The 22,838-nt window shown below is 37.3% G+C and overlaps 2 protein-coding genes across 2 annotated transcripts in view; one reads left to right on the forward strand and one right to left on the reverse strand.

Annotated features, from left to right (window-relative positions):
* The first annotated feature begins 2,074 nt into the window (after positions 1-2,074).
* On the forward strand, positions 2,075-5,447 carry LOC108996752 (cytokinin hydroxylase-like). The gene is made up of 4 exons (XM_018972770.1): positions 2,075-2,357; positions 2,855-3,084; positions 4,259-4,876; positions 5,022-5,447. Exons 1-4 carry the CDS (start codon positions 2,075-2,077, stop codon positions 5,445-5,447), a joined length of 1,557 nt encoding a protein of 518 aa, XP_018828315.1.
* Positions 5,448-11,758: 6,311 nt separating this feature from the next.
* Positions 11,759-22,838, reverse strand: part of LOC108996808 (tripeptidyl-peptidase 2-like) — a 48,527-nt gene continuing 37,447 nt past the window's right edge. Inside the window, exons 31-34 of the mRNA XM_018972823.2 lie at positions 22,073-22,171; positions 21,801-21,893; positions 12,765-12,953; positions 11,759-12,143 (exon numbers count right to left, since the gene is read on the reverse strand). Of these exons, the coding sequence (XP_018828368.1) occupies positions 11,985-12,143; positions 12,765-12,953; positions 21,801-21,893; positions 22,073-22,171 (540 nt within the window). The 3' untranslated portion in view covers positions 11,759-11,984. The remainder of the gene's footprint in view (positions 12,144-12,764; positions 12,954-21,800; positions 21,894-22,072; positions 22,172-22,838) is intronic.

A 22,838-nucleotide genomic window follows, 5' to 3' on the forward strand; every position in this document is an offset into this window, starting at 1 on the left:
TAATAATATTTTAAATTTATTTTATTTTTTTAAAAATATTTAAAAGTGTAAAAAAAATCTATATAAAAAATAAATTAAAAAAATACACATAGAAAAGTACATGCTAAGCCCAACGGGAGCCCCTAGCGGGGGCTGTAGCATGTCCATTTTAAATATTTATAAAAATCATAATATTATTAAAAAATACTTTTTTAATTATAAAGTAAAATAAAAAATTATTTTTTATTTTACTTCGTGATTAAGAAAGTATTTTTTAATTTATATTTTTTTACTTTCTGATTAAGAAAGTATTTTCTTAATAATATTTTAAATTTATTTTATTTTTTTAAAATATTTTAAAATATTAAAATATCTATATAAAAAATTATATATTTAAACAAAACACATGTAAAATAATACTATAGTCCCCAGCGGGAGCCCCCAGCAGGGCTGTAGCATCACCCGGTAGATTATATTAGAAGTCATGATGATAATCAGTATCATGATCAATGTCTAAACACAAGATGAATTGAGTTGAGTTGAGTTGAGTTGAAATGAGATGATAAAATATTATTAGAATATTATTTTTTAATATTATTATTATTTTAAAATTTGAAAAAATTAAATTATTTATTATATTTTATATTAAAATTTAAAAAAATTATAATAATGAATTGAGATGAGTTTGAAATCTAAACTCACATACGTACGTACGTACGTCGACCGATTTATATACTGCCGCTTACATTTTTGTCTTCTAATTAACATGAACTTGGTTTTGCATGTATTTATTACAAGAAAAATAAATTTTTGTGATTAATTTATTACAATTAAAAAATTATTTATAATTAATTTTAATTATAAATAATTATTTCGTTAAATTATTAATTGTAAATAAACAAATTTCTTATAGTCGTTAAAAACGTTAATCTTAATTAATTACCTTTCCTTAATTTTATACGTACATGACTTCAATAATTTTGATCTCTTTTTGAAATTAAGGAAAGTAATAAAGGTCGAATAATTTGACTGACTGACGTGACGTAACAGAAGTGAAAGATCATCGAGAAATTAAGTGGTAGAGTTACATGCACCTCCGGCCAGCCAGCCAGCCAGCCATGCAGAGATTAAAGTAAACGTGATATGTAATTCTATTTTAAACTAATTGTCTAACGACGTTGTGTCATGCTTGATGTCACATTATATATGTTATGATCAGGATTAATACATAAAATCCCTAGATTATTAATTACGTACGTACCTTTTACTTAATTCTTAGTAAAGTTTTTAGGTACATCCAGATCATCATGCATATATATTTTTTTTAAAATAATTTGAATAAAAATTTTAAATAGAAAAATCTCGTATAGATCTTTTGTTAAAAAATAAATTCTATTAAATTTTTTTACACATTTTAAAAATAAAGTTTGGACTGAATTTATTTATTTATTTTGCACAGCTTTGATCAAAGCGACGTCTGACGTGCAAAAATACTCATTGGTAGAGAAAACTGCTACACTCACATAAGATTTCTACTGAAAGGTAAATGTTTTTTTTTTTTTTTTCAATCATTTTTTTAAACACTTTAAATATTTTTAAAAAATATAAAAAAATCATAAATTCATTTAAAAACATTCCTTAATTACTAAGTAAAAATAAAATAAATAAAATAAAATAAAATACAATTTCGGTAAAAGTTTTCGGTAAAACATTTACGTGGGAATAGTATTTTCCACCATGTAAAACTAGCGAGCTAGGACGTACGGCTTCCACACTGACGCGATAGAACCTGGTGATTAAGCAGCTGGGAACAAAACGACAAAAAAAGGAGTTGATATATATATTATATTGATGAAAGAGCGAAATACAAATTAATAACTCTCAAAATCATGTTCAAATTAAACCTCTGTTTATCGATCGACGGGTCAAATTAAGCTCCGACATTCTTGAACCTCAATCTCTTCCTATAAATACCCGTTTCATTCTTGCTTATATTCACGAACACAAGCAAGTCCGACATTATATTAGTGCTTTGAGAGAGAAAGAAAGAGAGAGCTAGCATAAAGAAAGCGCTTTTAGAGAGAGAGAGAGAAAGATGGAGTTTCTCGAGCTTTCTCAAGTTATTATCATAGCCATGGTGATGCTTTTTCTCTCTGTGTCCGGGAGAATATTGTTTTCCTGTTGGATTAAACCAACCCTGGTGTATCAAAAGCTTCGGAAAAAGGGATTTGGAGGTCCAACTCCAAGTTTTCCGTTGGGTAATATCACTGAGATGACTAAGAAGAACGGTGGTTCTTCATTGAGGTCCTCGAATATTACCCACCATGATATACACTCAATTGCTTTCCCCTACTTTGCACGATGGCAAAAATTGCATGGTGAGCTCTATGATCTACATATATATATTATATATAGAGTTGAGAAAGTTTCGGAAAAGTCTTAACTAAAACAATTTAATGATCAGAAGAATGATAAAAAAAAAACATAAATATAATGCTTTCAATTCTGAACCATATTGATTTCATGTTTTATTCAACGATATTATATGAGTATTTTTATACAATTTTCATATGGAAATGATTAATGATACGATTGAATGGATACGGGAATTAAACATGCATGCATGCATGGTACTTATACTAGCTAGTGGAATTCATCAACTATTCCTGCCAGAGAGGTTTTATAATCTTCGCGAGACAAATTAATTAGTAAGCATATATATATGTATGCATGTATAGATGGATGTTGAGCGTAAATAGATCAGCCGGTTATGAAAGATCATGCATACATATAGATTACGTGCAAATTAAGATGATCATATATATATAGAGTGCTAATATGTGTATATAATTTGTATTATGTGTGTGTCGTGTAGGAAAAGTGTTCACGTACTGGGTGGGGACGGAGCCCTTTTTATACATAGCAGAGCCAGAGTTCCTGAAGAAAATGTCAGCAGAGGTGGTGGCAAAGAGTTGGGGAAAGCCCACTGTGTTCAGAAATGATAGAGACCCCATGTTTGGCAATGGTTTGATTATGAGTGAAGGTGATAACTGGGTTCGCCACCGCCATGTCATCACTCCCGCATTCCACCCAACCAACTTGAAGGTCTCTCTCTCTCTCTCTCTCACACACACACACATCAATATGGACAAGCTAGTAAATTGATTGGAAATAGAGAATACGTAAACACGGTTTTGGTATTAACATTAGTACTTAATTTAGCCCTTTTATATGGAATTAAAGAGATCTAAAATACTGGTACTGTTTTTTGTAGAATCTAGAATTGAATTCCATATATGGTTTAACGTTCCCTAAAATTAAGGACAAGAATTCACAAACAAGTTTCTTTTATGTAATGATTTTGTTCAAAATAAAGGAAAGAGAGAGACATATATAGGAGGGGCTGCAAGCCCAGCAAACATCCAAAAACGGTACTGCGCAGTTGCTAGCAAAAATAAAAAATAATCTTAAAATGGTTCAAAAACATAATCTTAAAAGTCTCATAGATGGCTGCATGCCGACGAGGCAGTTGTTGATGACGACAAGGGAACAACACGATCGATTTAGACTACGAAATAAACCCTACTAGATGATCGAAGAAAAAAACCCTAGAGTTTCAATAATTTAAAAAGCTGAAAATGAAAAGGCCGGAGAACACAAAAAATTAAACCAAAGCGGCCAACAGAGATCTGGGTGGCAAAGGAGGAGCTGGAGCTCCTCCCCGGCCCCTATATTGGAGGAGGACACCGGAGTGGCTCAGGCAGTACTGCCGCCGTTGTTTGATCTTATGTGCATGCATGGGAGAAGCTGCATGTGCTGGGCGCAAAGGGTTTTAGTTTCTTTCGTCCCCGCACAAATTTTATTAAATCTGGTGTTAGAATGACCTTCTTTGTTACGAGTACTAAGCTAGTTATAATCTATTATCCTTGATTTAGTCTGTGAAGTAACTATTTGTCTCAAAAATTCAAGTTGATAAGAAAATATAGATTTTATTTTTTATTTTATGTCGATCACGTGTGGTGGAATATTTAATTAAATGGAATAGAATGTAAAGTCAGGATTTAAATTCAAGACTTTTGTTCTAATATCATGTGAAATCATCATTTATCTCAAAAATTTAAACTACTAAAAAGAAGTAGATTTTATTATTTATTTTATATCTTAACATAGTTGAGACGTTTTATTTAGCCAATTCCAAATTAATTACCTACTTCTAAATAATTTGTAACTTTTCAAATTAAATTTACTCTCTTAAACAATGGATCTTCTTGTTTTCTAGGTCATGGCTACGTTAATGGTGGAGTCCACCACTAGAATGCTTAATAAGTGGACCACGCTCATCAATTCCGGGAGACCGGAAATTGATGCTGAAAGAGAGATTACGACAACGGCAGGGATCATCATTGCTAAGACAAGCTTCGGAATGAGTTACAACAGTGGACAGGAAGTGCTCAAAAAATTAAGAGCCCTGCAAGTGACTCTCTTCAACTCTAACCGCTTCGTGGGGGTCCCTTTTAACAAAGTCTTGTGCCCTAAACAAAACCTAGAGGCCAAAATGCTGGGAAAAGAAATCGACCGACTGCTTTTAACAATCATAACTGATAGAAAAAAATCGATTGAAGAGCAACGTCATCCTTCACAGGACTTGCTAGGAATGTTGCTTCAGGGGAGTCGTAGTGTAGATGGCAATCCAGGGAAATCCTTAACAACACAGGAACTTGTAGATGAGTGCAAGACTTTCTTCTTTGGGGGACATGAGACGACAGCATTGGCAATCACTTGGACATTGCTACTTTTGGCAACGCATCCAGAGTGGCAGAATCAGTTGAGAGATGAGATTAGAGAAGTAGTTAAAGATAAAGAAATTGATGTCGATATGCTTGCGGGACTAAAGAAGGTACGATATATATATGTTCTTTTCGTGTCTTTCAATTAAATTGGATGAAAACTAATTATTATTATTATTATTATTATTATTATTATATAAGAGTTCAAGATGACCATAAAATTTTATAATGACTAATGTGTAAATAATAATGCAGATGGGATGGGTGATGAATGAGATTCTTCGACTGTACCCATCAGCACCAAACGTACAAAGGCAAGCCAGAGGAGACATAGATGTAAATGGCCTAACAATTCCGAATGGAACCAACATATGGATCGACGTAGTGAGCATGCACCACGATCCGGCCGTGTGGGGAGAGGACGTGAACGAGTTCAAGCCTGAGAGGTTCAAGGATGACATATATGGTGGGTGCAAGCACAAGATGGGATACTTGCCTTTTGGTTTTGGGGGAAGAATGTGTATTGGTAGGAACTTGACGTTTCTGGAATACAAGATTGTCCTAACCCTAATCCTCTCTAGGTTTTCCTTTACTCTCTCCCCAACCTACTCCCATTCTCCTTCTATTTTGCTCTCTCTTAGGCCTCGGTATGGGATGCCCATCATATTTAAACCCCTTTAGACCCTGCTAGCTAGCTAGCTAGCTGCTAGCTAGAGTACTACTTCGACTTAATTACCAACTCAACATATATATACATATATATATATATATGATCTATATTATGTTATATCAGTACTACTAGTACTTGCAGAATTATTATAATACATGCACTTGTACCCTCCAATAATATCATTAATATTACTGAAAGTCTCTTGATCATGAGTTTATATATATTTATAATTACAATTTTTGGTGACTATAGTTGATAATTCAACTATTAGTTATAAGTAGTACGTACGTACTGATGTTAAGCAGGCTAGGTATCGAGATTAGGCTTTGATTGAGAATTAGCTTTATAAATTTGTCTATTTATCTATTTATTTTTTAGTAAGGAAGTAGTCATGGGGTACGGGAACTCAATCAATATCCGGGCCGGCCTCTGATGTCATATATGCATCCTGAAACAATAAATAACTTATGATTGATAAGCAATAATATTTATGCAAACCCTAAAACATGATCTCGCGCGATTCCCAAAATGAAATTGAGTTATTTCCCGATGCTTATTCGTAATCAGGAAAATTATTTTAACTTGTGACTCAATTAAATTCACGGGCATATATATATATATATATATATATATATATATATTTATATTTATACACATGATGATCAAAGTTAATTTCAGCATTTGACTGATCACTGGTAAACTGATCACAACAATTAACAAGGATCTTAGAATGAACAGGATCATCTTATATAATATTATTAAGTACTTATATATATTCCTCTTTAATGTAAATTAATCATCTTCTTCTTCTTCTTCTTTTCTCGAACGCGCGTTAACGTATGACTGGTTTGATGTCTAAAAGGTTGACATGCATGAGGTGCACGCCATTATTAATATTAAAATATAGCGAAGGCTAAAACCAAAGTCTTGTCATTAATGGGAAACCAATGCACTAGTTCGAGAGATAAATGATGATACAATACGATCATTTGATTTATTTTTTTTTTTTTAAAAAAAACGATCGAGCAGTTCTTTGTTAATATCTTCCTGGCATTTGAGTACGTAGCAATAACGGGTATTCAATTTAAGAGCTTGGTTTCTTTGGATTGGAGTCTCACGAACGAATGTTAAAGCTAGCTAGGATTGAGATCACTCTGCCTCCATCATTCTTATCGGACTTCTTTTCACTAATTTGATCACCTGGTTAAAAACCATGCATGGCCATGGTTAAAAACCATACAAAATAAACTAAGAGGCGTTGCAAATTTCGGCAACCCTACCAATTAGTCACGTCATGCATATATAGCGTATTTAGGGGTGTTCATCCGGGTTCCAACTTGGGAACCTATGTATACCCAGACCGGGACCTGGGTTTCAAACCCGGGCCGGAACCCGGATCATGTTGGTCTGGGTCAGACTCGGGCTGAAACCCAGGTAGATCCGGATCAAACTCGAGCCAGAACTCGGGTGGATCTAGGTTAGTCCGGGTCAGACCCGGGCCAAAATCCGGGTGGATCCAGGTTTTTGAAACCCGGAAATTCGGGTTTCGGGTTGTACCCGGATTTGTTTTTTAAGAAGTCATGTTCATTAAACGCATAATATTTGTGTTCTGAAAATGCTAAATGCATATAAAAAAAAAAAATCAAATATTCATCTATGCATGCAACATAATGCAATCCACTACATATTACACTATCGGTATTTATAATTACATTATCAAACATAAAATTACAAGAAATGAGTTACAAAATTAGCAGCACAATCTTCCCATTAGTGATTTAATCTCACACCAAAGAAGCTCCCCAAAGAAGCCTTTGCTAACATTTCATCAAGAACTTTTCTAAGCTTGCCTAACACAAATTGATTCATTCTAGTTGGGTTATCTTCTATCTCTTTCTCAGCAAGATAGATACATGTAAAAGAAAATTGTGACAATGCTAAGCATAGATTCCAGTCAATGTTTCCAATGTCAAAAGTGATCAACCCCAAAAAGACCCAAAACAAAAGTGTTCTATTCAATGTATTCATGTGAAAACAACACTTGTCACCATTCTCAAGAAATGTCACATTCTTTAGGTACAGTGCATCTACATGAATCGTTGTGAAATTTAAAGTCAAAAATTCAGCATAACAAATATAAAAGTACTTACACTAGTTTTTTTTAGCATGAATGGGAAGAGAGACTCATAGTAGTCTCTGTTGAAGATGAAGCTAGATGATCATCTAAAAAAATATTAAAAGTGAGTTAGATAGATAATAAATCGAGATAAATAAATATTAAAAAAATATTTCAAGTTTCAAACTTACTTTCAAGGCCCATCGACTGTACATATTTTTCCAATTTTGAGTGCAAATTAGGGCTTCGACAATCTTTGGAGACAATGAACTCCTAATAGGATCCAAGATGCGTCCTCCAATACTAAATGCGGACTCCGAGGCAACAGTGAAAATATGGGTGGCTAACACATCACGTGCTACCTCAGTAATGACAGGATAATTGGTGGCATAAACTTTCCACCGATCCAAAATATAAAAACTGGGTGATTTTTGTGTACACCCCTCAAACAAATACCGATCTAATTCTAATCTAAACTCCATAAAGCCTTGCTCCTGAAGGTATTTCTCTAACCTGATATCAAATTTAGTCGAGGTAGTAGTAGAAGTAGAAGTAATGTTTGGCCTCCCTTGAGCCACATTAGAACTCCCCCCACTACTCACACAAAATTTGTTATACTGCTCAATCAAGCGGCTTAACAAGAGTTAACCTTGGCCTTTATCCTATCTACCAACTCATCCCCTTTGCACTGTTTCAACCAAAACTCCATTGCTATCATTTTATATCGATTAAGCACAAAAGTAACATATATCATCAAGTTGAACATATATGTGCTACCCCAATACTTTTCATACTTATGCCCATGGTCCTAGTGATAATATTATGACTATTGCACATATCATTTGATGTATTTTTAATTGTGCAGAGTTCTTGGAAGTATACATTAGTTGTCACATACAAAGAACCATAAATGTTCAATGTAATATCATAAAATATTTTTAGCAACCCTACAAAAATATGTATTTTTTTCCAATCATCAACAGTGGGGTTCACGAATTCACTATCCACACACATATAATAGTGTTCAAAGGCTTGTTCGTATTTTTCAGCGGTACTCAAAACCAAATATGTGGAGTTCCATCGAGTAGGAACATTCAAGCAAATCATTCTCCCACTAATATTTTCCTTTACCGCACAAGCCTTGAACTTGGCAAACCTTGACGGTGAAGACTTCATATATCTGACGGCATCTCTAATCCTTGTTACAAACTCATAAACATCTCTCAAACCGTCCATAACAATCAAATTTAATATATGGGCAGCACATCGCATGTGAAGAAACTCACCACCCAATATGGTGCAATCACTATCCTTTATTATCCTCTTCATGTAATCAACAACAACATCATTAAAGGAGACGTTATCAGTTGTGATGGTCAAGATCTTATTAATCTTTCAATCATACAACCTTAAGTCTAATACCCTCCCAATAATTTCGCCCTTATGGTTGAGAATTTGGCAAAACTTTATTATTTTTTTGTGCAATCTCCAATTGCAATCAATAAAATGTGCAGTAATGCACATGTAGTTCATAGTTTGCACCGATATCAAGAATCGATGGTTAGACATATTTTTTAACCATCCAACAATTTTTGTAGTTATATCTTTTATTCGTTATATAGCTCAATCAATCTCTTTTTAAAAGTGATTCGGGATGACAAAACAAATCGAGACTCTAAATCAGACACGAACTCAACAAAACCTTCGTTCTCCACAAGCCTAAAAGGCAATTCACACCTAATAAAAAACTTAGCGGTTGACATTCTAAGTTTTTCTGCATCATACTTCACTAGACTTTGTGGGCGGGCTACACACTCTTTCCTCTACATCCCTCTTAACACTAGATGATTGATTTTTTCCAACTCCTTTAAATCTAAGAGGGGAAGTCTTACATGTATTCTGGAGGTGGTGTATCATAGATGAAGTGTCATTCTTGTAGTGACAACTATATAGCTTAGTGCAATAATTGCATTGAGCTTTTGGGTTATCATGGTCAATAGGTTGCACTTTAGTAAAGTGTTCCCAAACCATCGATTGGTTACTAGGTGTTTTGTTTTTATTGCTTGGGTAAAGGTGGGATGGAATGGGTAGGTTGTTATGTATATATAGATGAAAGGATTGTAAGACTCCCATGCTCCTCCACATTCACTAGAATAGACGAGGAGTTACCACTAACCCCTTGGATTGTATCGATATTGCAACTCACAGAATCTTCTTTCATCTGTTATTTAGTAATAAAAACCATCACACACAATATAATAAATAATCAAATACTAATAATCAAATATAACAGAACCTACAAATAATAAACGTCTTTCTGACCATAACACCAAACCACCATACAAATTCAGCATCCAGACTGTCAAACAATACTCTCATTATGCTAACAATGCTCACAATCTACAGATTAGTCTCTGCTTCCCAACCCAATCAAACCCAACATGGATCCCCACCCCAGACCACAACTACAACTCTACAAGCGTCAAGCAGAAAGCAAATTTGAAGAACATTATCCAGAATGAAACAAAACCCTCTAAACAAGAACACTACACAGGGCATGCATGAGCAAGAAGTGAAAAAAAATAACTGAAGATGGTACAATTTCCCATATAAAAGCATAATTTTCCTTCACACAATGAATAATTTCATGACTTAGCTTTTTTTTTTTTTTTCTTGGAAACTTCATACGAAAGTACTAATTTCGGAATATTAGGCATTAAAAGCAAGTGGGTTGAGAAGTTTGAGAAGGAAAGTGTACATGAGTTGAAGAGTACTACTGCTTATGCATAGATGATTTTTTCACTAATTACCCACATCTCAATCGAAAATAACTTTAGTACTGAAAATTATGTCCACAAAGAAATAAATGCATGGAGAATCACATACCTCACACAAAACTAACCCAACACAAACCCACATTAGAACAAGAGAGATGATGGGGTCACGAGAAAATGCCTCAAGCATTTGCAAACTCAGTCATGAAATTTGAGCATAAAAAGTTAAAAACTGACCCAAATCGAAATAAAAAGAAGAGAACAAACCTTGAAATCAGGAGGATGATGGGGTTTTTTCGATCGGCAGTTCGGCACTGAGGAGTGAGGCTAGGGTTCATTAACAAGAGAGAGAGAGAGGGCTAGAGGGGGGGGGGGGGAATGATACATTGATACGGGAACTAACCGTTGTGTCAAAACGACGCCATTTTGGTTCATCAAAACGGTGTTGTTTTGATGCTGGGTTTGATTTTTAAGAAAAAACCCGGTACCCAGCCCGAGTTTTGCAAATCGAGCTCCAGACCGGGCCGGGAAAAAATTTGGCCCAGATGAATAGTGCTAAGCGTACTAATAATATTGTGTTAAATATCAAGTAATTATTATGTAATCTTTAAATATAAACACCGTTATACTCTTGTTCCATCACATCACGTGATAACAGATTAGAAAAATTAGTGATTATATTAAAAAATGTTAATAATTTCTGATAAAATGGTAGAAGTCCTATTTCATCTGTACAAAGAAATTACTTAATAATTACTTTGAGAACTATGATGCCACTATTTCCTAGGTGTACATTACTCGTATGCACTATAAATTACCCATTTGAGTCTGATCAGAGAGAACGAAATGTAACAGAATGAACTAAATTTATGGCTTAAGAAACTTAAGAAATGACTAGTTTTAAAAAAATAAAAAACCTTTTACTGTTTTACTTTTCCTTTGATGTATGTTGTCCGATTAAGGTTCTTGGACCATCCACTGCGTATTGGCAGAGTTAATCGTACGCCAGACACTCGATCAACACAGAATTAAGCATCAATGTACATTACTCGTATGCACTATAAATTACCCGTTTGAATCTGATTAAAGAGAACAAAATGCAAAAAAAGGAACTAAATTTATAGCTTAAGAAACTTAAGAAAGGACTAGTTTTAAAAAAATAAAAAACATTTTACTGTTTTACTTTTCCTTTGATGTATGTTGTCCGATTAAGGTTCTTGGACCATCCACTGCGTACTGGCAGAGTTAATCGTATGCCAGACACTCGATCAACATACAGAATTAAGAATGCTGGTCTAAAAACAAGGATTAAAAATAATTAAAAAAAAAGTTCACATCTTTTTGTACGAGTTATCACCTTGATGTCAAGATCACTGTAGTTCTTTTCGAAAAATAAATGGATCAAGTGGATTTTCTAAGGCTATACTTAAACTAAAAGACTAACACGCGACTGACTTTCTTTTTTCAGCAATCGTTTTGATATCCAAACATTAATGTTTACACAGATTATGACTTTTATATGTGAGTTATCATGGCCTGCTCATGATATCAAACAGTACTACAGAGAATGGTCATTTTATTATGTTATGATAAGAACGTCTACGCGTAAAGAAGTCAAATCATTGGAATCAGACACCTGATCCGAAATGAAGCATTCTTTAAAAAAGTGGCAAGCTTGCGGGAAAGCGCACAAACATCCACTGCCTCTCATATGTTGCCAAATGACTCCATCCAATTTCATCAAGCAGAGAGATCTTTAGGTCGTAGAGCTTCTTCTTTGGAGGATCCCCATCTTCTTGGATTATGTCATTCAATACCTGATTCAGTCAAAAAAGTAACAGTACTTAAGACAAATAATTGATCCATTCAAGAAATTATTCAAATACTTGATTGACGAACCCACCATATGCATGTGTCTTATGATGATGGTACTCCTAAAAGTCGTCAATCATATGAACCCTTCATATCATCAGATAAGATACTTTGGTTATTTCTTATGAAGCTTTTATTAATTATATTTAATTGGAGCAACTGGATTTTACTTGTCATAAATATGCCATATAAAAATAAAACTACACTTCCAATTATAAGGGTGAATCAACAGGCCTGCCGGTCCGAAAAGAACATATAACTAGACACACGTATCTGAGATGATGCCGCCCCCCCATCCCCATCATCCTGTTTCACAGGATGGCAGATTAGGTATGAAAACGGGATAAAAAAATAACAAAAAAAAAAAAAAAAAGATGCATGCATGCAATTGTAAGGTAATCTTTTTTATACAGGGAAGCCATCACCACTGTCTTGTGATAGAGAGAGCTTACATAGTGTCTTCTCCTTGTCCAACAATATAAATGTTAAAACCACAAAAAATAATGGAATAAAAAGTCTCATGGTCCTCGCAGAAAATATATGACAGAAATTGTGAAGAAAAATACCTTCAATGCTGTTCCAAGCCTTCCACTACGTCTCTCATGTAGCACTAGGAGGGTGCCATATTTAGAGGACTTCACGTCAACCCATCTCTTCAATTCTTTGAAGTTCTCTTCAAACACATCTGGCCGAATATCACTAGTCTTGTCCACATCTTTTGCATCAGATGAAGCCAAATCTGATGCCTTCTCACCCTGAAACAATTAAACAAAGATGATGATGATAACGCTAGTATCAATGAAATCTTTCTTTTTGTTCCTACTTTATTTTATTGGTAAATTACACACACCCAGTGGGTCTAGAATCCAGGCTGTGCTGTCTCCTTACAGGCAAGGAAATATAATGCCATTTGAACTAGAGCTCAATGGCATAGTGCTCGACCCTTTTTTATTGGTGTAAACAATTATGTATTTACTTGCTTTTCAACATAAAGTTACAAAAACTCTAACTAAAATTAGGACCTGAAAAAACTATATAGATGTAAAAAAGAAACGGGTCTGAAAAGGGGAACTGACTTCAACAATGAGAGGGATGAGAGACATGAGTCCCATAAACCAACAAAACTTTCATGTGGGGAGTGACTACAGTTGTGCCATTAACAATACATATCTCTAGAGATATGGATCAAATTGGTGGCTGAGATGAGGTATGAGAAGCTGTACTTGCATTACATGCCAATGGCCTCTAATTAATTAGTGCTATTTCTTAAAAACGAAAAAAGGAAGTCAGAGAGTAAGACATAAAGAATCGTAATCATATCTCTGAGGAAAAGATACATTTTTGTTTGACCTCGTTTAGAACTTGAAACAATAAGCCACAGCGCAGTCAATCACAGCTCTCAAAAGGTGACATTTCTTACGTTCTTAGTAATCACTTGCGTCCATAAGGGAACAACTCAGTGTCATCTATTACCTTAATTTTTTTTTTTGATAAGTAAGAAGTTATATTAATCCACGTAAAAAGGCAATGCCCAAGTACACAGGAAGTGTACAAGAAAAAAACCTAGTTACAAACTATGCGCTACGGAAAGTAGCATAAAAGTCGTTAAAATTCCTCTCATTCAATACAATAGAAGAAGCCCAAAGCAACAAAGTGTGATAGAAAAAGGCCCTAAAACCATCCGGAGAGTGTTCCATATTTTCAAAACATCAGCCATTTCTTTCATTCCATGTGCACCACATTAAACATAGAGGTACCATCTTCCAAACAGCTATAATGTGACAGTTGCCCCTAATCCCTCTCCAACGTGACAATAAATCCAAGACCCTCCTGGGCATCACCCATGCAATACCAAGCCTAGTGAATATGTCGTCCCGTAAAGCCTCGACTACTTCGCAGTGGAGAAGTAGATGGTCTGCTGATTCGCTGCTGTGTTTGCACATAAAGCACCAATCGGTTAAGTAGAGGCCTCGCTTTTTCAGTTTATCTATAGTCAATATCTACCCATGGGATACCAACAAGACAAAAAAGGCAACTTTAAAGGGTGCATTGCTCCTCCAAATGCTCTTCCAAGGAAAGGCATTGGTGGGATGAACCGTCAAAAACTGACTGAAAATTTCTTGTTCCCGGTGAGTGTCCATATTAGTCCGTCTTCCCTACCTGCTTGTACTTTCAACGCGTATAAAACATTGTAGAAATCAACAATGTCGTTCACCTCCCAGTCCTGTACAGCTCTAGAAAAACTCACTGACCAATGAAGAGAATTTGTGGAAATGCTCATATTATCAGCCACAGAAGCATCCTTGTCTGACGCAATCCTATAAAGCGAGGGGAAAGCATTTTCCAAGGCCACATCGCCACACCAGATATCATGCCAAAATCTTATGCGCGTGCCCCTTCCCACCTCAAATCTAAAATTACCGAGTAGGTCTTCCCATCCATTTCGAATGAATTTCCAAACACCCACCCCATAGGCCCCTCTTACTGCATTAGAGCACCAATCTCCCCAAATACTCCCGTATTTAATGTTGATGATGCTTCTCCAAAGAGTGTCCCCTTCCTTATGATACCGCCATAACCACTTTCCAAGTAGAGCCTTGTTGAAAATTCTCAGTTTTCTAATCCCCAAACCACCGCAAGACAAAGGGGTGCAAACTTTATCCCATCTAATCAAATTGAATTTTTTCTCATCTTCTAGCCCTCCCCACAAGAAATCACGGAAGATCTTTTCCAGTCTATTTGCCACCCCTGCAGGTAAAGGGAACAAAGATAGAAAGTATGTTGGAAGATTAGAAAGTGTGCTCTTAATAAGCGTGATTCGGCCGCCTTTAGACAAGTAAATTCTCTTCCAACCCGCCAGTTTGCATTCAATTTTCTCAACAATCTCATCCCACATTGCCTTAGATTTGTGGGGGGGGGGGGGAAAGGAAGTCCCAGATACTTCATAGGCAAGAGTGACACCTTGCAGCCCAAGATGACAGCCACTTCACTTAGATTGTTAACCAAGCCAACTGGAACTAGCTCGGACTTTGATAAGTTCACTTTAAGGCCTGAGACAGCTTCAAAACATAGAAGGAGGGCTCTCAAGGAGCGAATCTGATCGGGGTCTGAGTCACATAGAATCAACGTATCATCGGCGAAAAGGAAATGTGCGACTGATAAGCTTTCATGCAAGGAACTACCCACCGAGAAGCCCGAGATGAAACCCCTATCCACCACCCCCTCCAACATTCTACTCAATACATCCATCACTATAATGAATAACAAAGGAGATAAAGGGTCCCCTTGTCGCAAACCCCTAGAGCTGTGAAAGAAACCTTCGGGGGTACCATTGATCAAAGTGGAGAAACTAACAGTTGTGATGCAATGTTTTATCCACTGACACCATCTTTCCCCGAAACCGTGCCTGCCAAGAATGTACAACAAGAAATCCCAATTGACATGATCAAATGCTTTCTCCATATCCAATTTACACAAGAAACCTGGGGTGCCGCTTCTAACTCTAGACTCCAAGCATTCATTAGCAATAAGAACAGAGTCTAAAATTTGTCTTCCTTTAACAAATGCACTTTGTGACTTCGAGATGATCTTTCCCATAAATTCACTTAGTCGCTTCGCAAGAACTTTTGATATGATCTTATAGACCCCACTCACCAAACTTATGGGCCGGAAATCATGTACCTCCACCGATGTTGCCCTTTTCGGGATAAGGGCGATGAAAGTGGCGTTTAGGCTTCTCTCAAATTTCATGAAAGAGTGAAATTCGAGAAAAACTTTCATAAGATCCTCTTTAATAATGTTCCAACAAGTTTGGAAGAAAGCCATTGTATAGCCATTGGGGCCTGGCGCTTTATCTTTGACCATCCCGTTAAGCACACTAAGTACCTCGTCCTTCTCAAATGACCTCTCCAACCAAGCCGCACTTGCTTGATCCATTGAATCAAAATCTAGTCCGTTTACCTTGGGTCTCCGTTGATATTGCTCCATTAAAAGCTTGTCATAAAAATGAACAATGTGATTTTTTATCTCAACGATGTCCGTCAAAACCCTGCCTTCTGAATATACGACCTCAATGGCATTATTTCTACGATGAGAATTAGCAATTCTATGGAAAAACTTTGTGCACCTGTCCCCTTCCTTCAACCAAAGGGCTCAAGATTTTTGTCTCCAAGAGATCTCTTCCATAAGGGTGATTTTTTCCAGCTCAGCTACTACTACCATTTTCCTTACTCTTTCATCCTCCGAAAGAGTCCCCCCCACTTCTTTCACATCAAAATGCTGCAGCTCTTGAGAGAGAGTGAATCGCTGGTCATTAATATTCCCAAAGACTTCCAAATTCCATTTCCTTAGATCATTTTTCAAATCTTTTAGTTTCCCAGCCAAAATGAAGCTAGGGATGCCCGTGAGTTGATAGGAGTTCCACCATGATCTAACTTTCTCCGAGAACCCATCGACCTTTAACCACATGTTCTGAAATTTAAAATATCTCCATCCCCCGTTAAGACCCCCACAATCTAATAAGAGGGGGAAGTGATCGGAGCAAACTCTGGAAAGCCTTTTTTTGCAAAGGTTGGGGAAGTGGACCTCCCAGGAGGAAGAGACAATGAACCTGTCCAACCTAGACCAAGCCCTCCCGTTAGACTAAGTGAAATCTCCTCCCGCCAGAGGAAGATAAACCAGTTCCAACTCAAAAATAAGTGCTGAAAAATCAGCCATGGCTGAGCCCATGTTCGAATCCCCTGATCTTTCACTCGGAAACCGAGTGACGTTGAAATCGCCTCCAATACGCCACGGGATATCCCACCAACTACACAAACCAGCTACTTCGTCCCATAAAAGTTGTCTTTTATTGTCAAGATTTGGCCCGTAAACACCTAAGAACCCCCAAACGAAACCATCATCTACATTTGAGAAAGAGCAAGCTACCGAAAATGCACCAACGAAATCCTCCACCAAATTGACTACTCTCTTATCCCACAACACTAATATGCCCCCTGAAGCACCCTTAGAGACAAGGGTGGTCCATCTCACGTAAGGACAATTCCACAATCTTCTTATTAATTGCCTATCGATATACTTCAACTTAGTCTCCTGCAAACCGATCACATCTGGCTTCTATTCCCGTAATAAGTTCTTTATTCTCAGGCGCTTGCTTGAATCATTCAAGTCCCGAACATTCCATGAGAGGATCTTGGGCTTCATGGACCATCGAGGTTCACCCTATCATTGTGTCTTCCCTTGCTCGCGCTTCCTTCTCTTGCATCATAGTTAATGGAGCAAGCAAGCCTCTTGAGCTCCCTATCTTTTTTAGCGGCGGATTTAGCAAGCTGTGGCTGTCCTGCTTTTATGGCAATGATGAAGGCTTTAAACTGTTCCTCATAACCTTCACATGAAATCCCAAGATAGTGTCGAAGAACATCAACCTTTTGTAATACCCAATCAGGTTGTAATCCCACCCTTGAAGGCACTGGTGGCAGCGAGCATAGAGGACTAGGAACATCTCCAGGATCCCCCAGATCCGTGTCATCTCCATACTCCTTACAAACTAGCTGTAGATCAGAACCGCGTGAAGACTCATCATCTGAGAGAGCCCCTTCAATCGATGACTCATCATCCCCTTCTTCCACAGTACACAGAACCATTGAAGGGGTTTCCAAAACATCGGAAGAAATAGGCAATCCCTGAGCCCTAATGAGAACATCTGAGAGTTGAGAAGGACCAGAAGTGTGCAAGGGGATGTCTAAACCCACATCCCAAGGCAGCCCAGTGGAGGTCGAAGCCTCCATGCAAATTTTCCTCTCATCTGAGGTCGGGGGTGAGCCCAAAAAATTAGCCAGAGACCTAGAAGGCACCATCAGCACTATCTGTGACCTGGACGAGCACGATAGCTCTTTCTGAGTCGCCGAGGAGCTCAAAATGGTTCTCTCAGCTGTCAGCGGTGGGTCCATCCTGATAACCAGGGGCCCGGGTGAGGCCGTCGGCATTTTTTGGGCCATCGGCAAGCTCAAAAGCTCATTCTGTGTCGTTGGCAAGATCCCCGAGGCTATGGTGCAAACGGTGACACCAGCCGACACCTTCTGCCTCAAGGAGCTTTGCTTCTATGTTGCCATGAGTTCGCCGACGACCGTCAGTGGGTTCTGTGCCGCCGATGAGGCGGCAAGGTCAACCGCCAGAGGGGGGGAACCTTTATAGCCCAGGTGCTGGGACTCACGGGCTCGAGGGTGCCCCTTGGCAATCCAGGGGGCTTGAGGCCTAATGGGCCTGGTGGGCGCAAGGGCCCCTTGAAGCCCATACCAGACACTCCAACTTCCTTTCCCACCTCCATTACCAAGTTAAGTCATGCATCCACTTTATTCATCAGCACCGAAACTTCCTCAAATACACCAAACAACTGTGCTCTGACAGCCCACAAAATACCTTCCACCTCCCCCAATTTCGTACACGACATTCCACTACCTATGCAGTGAGAATCACTTGCAACACATAGCTCCTTGCCTCTCGACTCCATGGAAGAATTGCCTCTTGCCAGTGAGGTTGCTGGTGACCTCAAAACAGAAGCAAAAGAGACACCATTTAAGGGAGAAGATTTCTCTATAACCACACCACCCCCACGTAGGCTAGCCATCCTCTTGAGATGGTAAGAAAAACATTCCTATCCATATCCCTTCTCACCTTCAGGAACAATCAAAAAACCCCTCCTACCATTCCAAAACTCCTCCAAACGCAAAAAGCAACCCCTATTGTTTCTATGACGTTGGAGTATGAGAAAACCATTGTCCACCCACAACTTTCTGAAAAACTCTTGGCACCCACGTGAAGCAAGAGCTTCCTCCACCATCCTTGCCAACCATGAAGCTAGCATCCCATTAATGAAGAGAAACAAAACCATTTTCCTGCTCCTCTCAGTAATACGAAAGCTATTAGCAGCCACCTTCACAAAACTGAAGGTTTTAGACTCCACTGAAAAGCTTCCATCAACATCCATATTAAAACAGCAGCAGAGAGAGGGAGAAAAGAAACTAAAAAAAGGAAAAGAAGAAAAACAAAGGGTGGAAAAGCAGAGAATCAACTCCAGCAAGAAGCGCATGAGAAAGGATTACATGCATGCATGAGAGGAGAAAGAAGTGTGTACGGAGAGGGGAAAAAAAAAAGAGTGAGAGAAAAAAACAATCCTAGTTGACTACTAGGGACCATTGACAAAATAATTTGTGATGTATTACCTTAAATAACACACATTAGGTTGCAAAAGATGAAACAAACGATAAGGATTCCTATCTTCAGAATTTGGAATATACATTTTTTTTTATAAGTAGAATTTGGTATATACATATATCTTACAACTTTGAGTTGTGCCTCCTAAGCATGAGTCAACGTTTTCCAACAATAAGCTTCACAACTTTTTCAGTAATTATGGCCAAGCATGGCCCACACAATTAAAAAATGATAACTAAAGCAAGGTGATTGAAAGCCTAGATCTACGACTGCCTTTCAAATTGAGAGTTACGATTGGTGAATTCCTTTTTTGAATTTTGTACTCAGAAACCCATATGGTGGGGTTGACATGATGGTGTGGAAGTTATAAAATAAAAAATGCAATGGTGATTTTGATGTTTGATTGAGAGAGAAAGGGGGGTTGAATGGTATATTTCCCTTTGAAGAGTATTTGAGGTGCAAAGGTACCATGGATGGCCTTTTTTCTCTTCTAGGGTAGATTACACTCCTACCACCAGCTGCCACTCCCCCAAAACCATTTGAATAACCCCCGAATTAAAGAATATGTTAAAATTTCCTTCCTCAATATAAATCATGTCTTACATGTAAATTGCATGCCTGCCCTTGTAATATAGAATGATCCAACTACCCTCAAAAGGGATTCAAGTGGTGCTAAAATCCCTAATTCCTATCCAAACCTCTTTCCAACCCGATTTCAACCCCAGCCCACTGGATCCTACCCTCACTCTTTCCTTAGTCTGACTGCTCTCCAAGACAAGAAAGATGAGGGAAAATTAAACTGGGTCGGTGCACAATTTCTTCATTAGCTTCTCGCATTCAACACAAAGGGCTAGTCAGTTGAAAGAGAGGCCTAGTCAGTTGAAAGAGAGAGGGGGGGGGGAGAGAGCACAATGAACTTGGATTTATTTTTTTTTATGAATAAGAATAATTTTATCAAGACTAGTAACAAGGCAAAGCGAAGTACACAAGAAGTATACAAATACTGAACCTAGTTACAAGTCAGGAACTAGAAAAATAAAGTTGGATAAATTAAGACAATGAAAGTAAACAGAAATTAACTTCCAGATTTCAGAGTCGATCAAAAGAAAATGAAGTAAAAATAAAATGGACGTTAAATACTGGCCAAATGATAGTGATTGACCATAATGTAATGATTGGAGAATTTGAACAGTGGTGGGTGGGGTATTGGACTTTCGAGCCGCTGGGGCATTGTAGTGGTAATTTCAGGCAGCCACGAATTGACTGCGGGAATCCAGGATGGGTGGGGATTTGTAGGTGGTAGGCAATGGGTGTTTTCAGGTGTAGATTGCTAGACATGGGTGCTGCTTGATTCTGAGTTTTTTTTTTTTTTTTTTTTGGGTATTATGCTTTGAGGTTAGGGAAATGGGGTTGCTTTTAGGAATTTTGTTTATAACCCTATGCATTTTTAACATTTGGACCTGGCAGTAGAACTGGTTTTCCTTGTTAGGGGTAGAAAAGCATTGCATAAATTTTGTTCAGTTTTTTAGTAGGTGCTGATCGTGGTTGGTTGGATTGTGCTTGTTCCATCAGTGGCCAGGCAAAGACCATGATTTTTTAAAGTGATTGCAGATTGGGTTGAAGAAAGGTCTTTACAGAGATTGAGTGTTTTAATGCCACTTGTAAACAGCTTCAAGGGTTATATGGTCCTTTGGCATTGTAAGGAAGCACATAGGGCACAGACATCAAGATTTTCATACAAAGTAACAATGAGATTGGAGGAGACGGGGGGAGGGGTGGGAGGATTACAAATGTGATTGTAGTTTCAGGAAGGAATGTGTAATTTACCCTTCTTTTTCATAAACAGCTGCTTTGGGGGGAAGATTTTGACAGTTGATAATCTCATTGCAAGGAATATTGTAATCATAAATTGGTTTTGAATGCACAAATCTAGTAGAGACAAGTGACCATTTGTCGTTAGACTGCTCAATCACAGGGCTTGTGGACACTTTCTTTTTTGCTTTTGTCCAAAAGAGGTATATGGCTGCCACAAAAGTTGATTAAATTGAAATGGAATCCAAGTCTGCATAAGGAGGATATTTGGCACAAAAGAAAAATCATACTTTTCAATGGGTAAGCTTTCCTAACATCTTTATGTGAATGAAAAATGTATTGGGACGTCTTCAATCTTTCTCTTGTACACATCTGTTACCATCTGTCTACTTTAAATCTCATTTTCTGTAATAAATTCGTTCTTTAGTTTGTCCAAGACAAAATTAGACAAGTTTTACAGAATATTACTTTTTTTTTGGTCGGTAAGTTTTATAGAATATTACTATCTCACATACATGGTATTCTACATCACAATTGGTCAAACATATAAATAGTAATTGTAACATAAACACTCTTACCTCCAGGGATTCGATATCTAGTAGCGCCAATCCTTTTTGGTACAGTGCATCTGCTAATTGATCGCGGGTTATCTCCATCTTCTTCTTGATTTTCTAGATTAAAAGAAGAAAATATTAATTGGTTCTTTCAAGAAAATCTAACATATAAGAGTGTCATAAGGTCCACAACAACGTAAAACAGAAAGTTCAGAGAAGGAACTACTAATGATGAGCCTCAGAGGATTTAGAAATGGAAACAAATAAGAGAATTAATTTGATAACTAGTTCAACACCTCTGCCTCCTCATCTTCGGGGTCACTTTTGAGCGAGAAAAATTTTGCCAACTCGTCTTTATCAATACTATCAATCACGTCATTTGCAGCATCAATAACCTGCAAGATGAACTTTGTAAGCGCAAATAAACCTTCTATTTCACATGAGTGTTCATTTAGGAATGTATATATTTTAGAATGCCTGGAAGATTTATGATTAATCACATTCATAGGAAAAAGGAAAAGATGAAATAAAATAAAATTAGCAAAAAACCAGTGCATAAGGAAATCGATAAACATTTTGCCCAATTGCAAATAAAGTTTTTATCGTCAGTAAAACGCGAAATGTTTTTCAAGGCATTTAACGCACTTGCATACTGAACTCTATCAAAAAAACTGACGCACAGATAAGATAGGATTGAATTTGGTCAAGCTCCAACTCAGTCAGCTAGTACAATTAAAACCTTGAACACCCCACATATATGCAGGAAACTCTGATAGAGTTGGCATCGGAAGAGTAGTCAAGATTCTGTTATTTCGCTCTGCCGTTCACCACCAAATTCAAATCATTTCTGACTTAAAGGGTTAAGGTCAAGAACAAAATGCAGGAAGCACATTCCAAGCAACTTATCAGAGTTGGTGCTTGACCTTGGATATTGAAAATGATTTATTAAATTTCCAAGATTCTACTCAGCATTGCAATTTGCCTCTGAATATATAAAGCTTTGCTATGAAAAGTTCATGGAGAGAGCAATACAGCCAATAGGTAGAGCCCATCTTACTCCAT

The sequence above is a fragment of the Juglans regia genome, chromosome 10 (genome assembly GCF_001411555.2).
Source record: "Juglans regia cultivar Chandler chromosome 10, Walnut 2.0, whole genome shotgun sequence".
NCBI classification, from domain to species: domain Eukaryota; kingdom Viridiplantae; phylum Streptophyta; class Magnoliopsida; order Fagales; family Juglandaceae; genus Juglans; species Juglans regia.

Bases quoted from the DNA above. Each gene is read 5' to 3' on its own strand.
- LOC108996752 (XM_018972770.1), top strand. From the start codon at position 2,075: ATGGAGTTTCTCGAGCTTTCTCAAGTTATTATCATAGCCATGGTGATG. The intron at 2,358-2,854 runs GTGAGCTCTATG...TGTGTCGTGTAG, and splicing joins ACGATGGCAAAAATTGCATG to GAAAAGTGTTCACGTACTGG. The intron at 4,877-5,021 runs GTACGATATATA...ATAATAATGCAG, and splicing joins TGCTTGCGGGACTAAAGAAG to ATGGGATGGGTGATGAATGA.